Consider the following 3087-nt stretch of genomic DNA (forward strand, 5'->3'; position numbering starts at 1 on the left):
TGTGTGTGTGTGTGTCTGCGTGTGTGTGTGTGTGTGTGTGTGTGTGTGTGTGTGTGTGTGTGTGTGTGTGTTAGTTATGTTACACTTCCGAGCTCCTTAATTAAAATATTGATTCACGAACCTAATCAAAGTTGTGTTATTTAACGGCTCAAAGATACCGATTCGTGTCTCCGTAGAAGGCTATTGTATCATTGTATTGTCTGTTATTTCAGAAGTACATGGGTACTTGTATTATTCTTGATTCTAAGACTTGATTCCGAGCGAAGCGTGACTGAACGACACACGAAGCGAACGATGAGCGCTTAAAAAGCAGCTGTCAGTTCCTTTTTACCCAGCTAGATAGCCTGTTGTAAAAATAATCCCCGTACCTGTAAGAGCACTTAATTAAGTAGAGCTTGGTCTCTGACCAACGATACGTGCTGTATATAAGTAACAAGCATAAGTAAGTAGGTAAGGGATGAATAAAGTAATAAGTAAGTAAGTAAATGAGTGATAAGCAACTGTTTGCTTTGTGCAGACACTACTACAAGCGCGGCATCTTGGAGCGCGTGGAGGGGAGACGTCTGGTGTACAAGTTCTCGCGCAAGGCCATGGAAAGGGCGCGTGAGAAACGTCACAACTCCGTCTAAAGCTTGTAATGATCTCTCCCCCCCCCCCCTCCCTCCCCCCCCACCCCCCCACCCCCACACACACACCCTTCCGGCCCACCCACATCCACCCTCCACTCCTTGTGACCTTGATCTCCTTCCTTCCCCATGGCAACCTCGCGCGTCGTCTTGTCTTAAGTGCCGACACCCGACGACCTTGACCCTTGGTCTGTGCAGGACGACGGCCATCTGACCTTGACTTTTGACCCGACTGATGGGTCGGGACGGCAGTTGTACATACATCTATCTATCTATCTGTCTGTCTACCTGTCCGGTCAGTGATGATAATAACACTGTCTTACCTGTTGCGTGAGACGAGGGAACTTGTGGACATTGTGTGTGACATGATGATGGCGATGATGGTTATTATCATTATCATTATTATTATTATTACTGTTGTTGTTGTTACTATCATGGTGATGGAATCGAATGAAGGTGAACCCTTCGAAACCATAAACATTCCAGAGCGAAAGAGAACTCTTTTTAAGAAGTGGGTTTGTTTGGGTTGTTTTTTTTTTCTTTTCCTTTCTTCATTCGTATGTGTGTGTGTGTGTGTGCGTGTGTCTGTGTGTCATTTGTTTATTTATTTGTATGTTTGTGTATGTGTATTTTTATTTCTTCATTTATATATATATATATATATATACATATATATATATATATATATATATATATATATGTGTGTGTGTGTGTGTGTGTGTGTGTGTGTGTCATTTGTTTATTTATTTATTTATTTATTTGTATGTTTGTGTATCTGTTTAGCATTTTATTTATCAATGTATTTATTTGTACGGTTGTTGTTCTAGGGTTTTTGCTTTTGTTCCCCGATTTTTTTCAATGACTTGTATTGACTTGGTAGTTTGAAAGTGTTGCATTATTATTTTCACTATAACTTCGCTAGCCCGCAAGCCCCAATAATAAACCTCGAATTTATCATATTAAGTGTCTGACTACAGGTTATTTTTTGTGTGTGAATTGCACACAAATGGTGTCTGGATCTATGTGTAGGTTTGTGTAGAAATTCATGTCTATCTGACAGAAAGAGAAGAAGAAAAAAAAAAACATACATAGCATGTGATAACAAAATATTTTGATGTGTAGACAATGTGTGAAAACTGACAGAAAATTAATAATGCATGTACAAACGATTATCACTATGCGTTTTTATCAATGTACGTTCATGTAGACAAGTGACTTATTATGGGTTGTTTTTTTCAGCAGAGACCATTGCATAGACTTTAGTCAGTGTCCTGACAAGTGGATTGTTCATGTCAATACTGTATTTATATATATATATATATATGTATATGTGTGTGTATGTGTATATATAATCATCCACCGGTCAGTTTATCTACGACTTGACCAGTCAGTGGTGTTGATTGTATAGTCTCTGTGTGTGTGCGTGTGTGTGTGTGTGTGTGTGTGTGTGTGTGTGTGTGTGTGTGTGTGTGTGTGTGTGTGTTTACTGAAAAAGGGAGCTTGTAAATACTGACATTTATGTATAGTAACTGCCGAGTTTGTAAACAAAATAAGAACGCAGCTTCTTTTTTTGCTCAAGTGTTTCCATCAACGTTTTAACTTCTTGCCATAAAAAAGGAAGGCAGTCAGTTTTATTTTTTAAAAGGGGATCTTTTGAAACCACGACATTTGGAGGGGTGGGGGACTGGGGGGGGGATTAATCCCTGTTTAACATAACTTCTTTTTGTGTGTGCATATTTCAGTTGTTTACAATGGTATCTGCAGCCGTTCTTTCTTTTAAGTGGACGCTCTGTGTCAAAATTTGTGTGTCCTATACGAAGCGTTCAAAAAAATGCTATGTCCCAAATAGGCAGCAAGTTAGATGGGTGAAGTTTCTCACGCACGTTTTTTTTTTTTTTTTTTTTTCTTTGCTAAATTTTTATTTCATTTTCTCGGTGTTTGTAGTGGAGCAGTTCCGATTCGTCTACTGACTGATCGTACCTCCACCCTGTATGGCCTCTTGAGAGTTGGACTCATTGTCCTGTTCCGCCTACATGCCTTTCCCGTTTCGATCAGTCGCTCTCTCTCTCTCTTACCCTCCGTACCCTCCCCCCTCTCTCTCTCTCTTCTTCTCTCTCGCTCTCTAAAACACACACACACACACACACACACACACACACACACACACACACAGAGCAACTGAGTATACAGGCAATGATCACCAGTTCAGTAATAGTCGATCCGGGATAACCCTATCTACGGCAACAACGTGTATGTGTAACAAGGGGAAGATGGGTGACAGCCGTCTGTGTGAAGATCGTCGTACGTTTTCTTCACACTCACTTTGTTAGTTCTGAAAGGACCTTCAAAGTCGGCCGAGTGTTATCTTTAATCTCTGTTTTAGTATATAATCATAATCGTAATCAGCTTGATCTGGGATTTTTTTTTTTCACTTAGAACACGAGGGTTCAACGCTCAGCTT

At 40.2% G+C, this 3087-nt stretch overlaps 1 protein-coding gene across 2 annotated transcripts in view; it reads left to right on the top strand.

Annotated features, from left to right (window-relative positions):
• LOC143301415 (uncharacterized) overlaps positions 1-643 on the top strand; it is a 104451-nt gene extending 103808 nt beyond the window's left edge. For both annotated transcript variants that reach the window (XM_076615688.1, XM_076615689.1), the window contains exon 9: positions 518-643. In XM_076615688.1, the coding sequence (XP_076471803.1) occupies positions 518-629 (112 nt within the window). In that variant the 3' untranslated portion in view covers positions 630-643. The remainder of the gene's footprint in view (positions 1-517) is intronic.
• Positions 644-3087: the final 2444 nt, after the last annotated feature.

Source organism: Babylonia areolata, chromosome 27 (assembly GCF_041734735.1).
Source record: "Babylonia areolata isolate BAREFJ2019XMU chromosome 27, ASM4173473v1, whole genome shotgun sequence".
In the NCBI taxonomy this organism is placed as follows: Eukaryota; Metazoa; Mollusca; class Gastropoda; order Neogastropoda; family Buccinidae; genus Babylonia; species Babylonia areolata.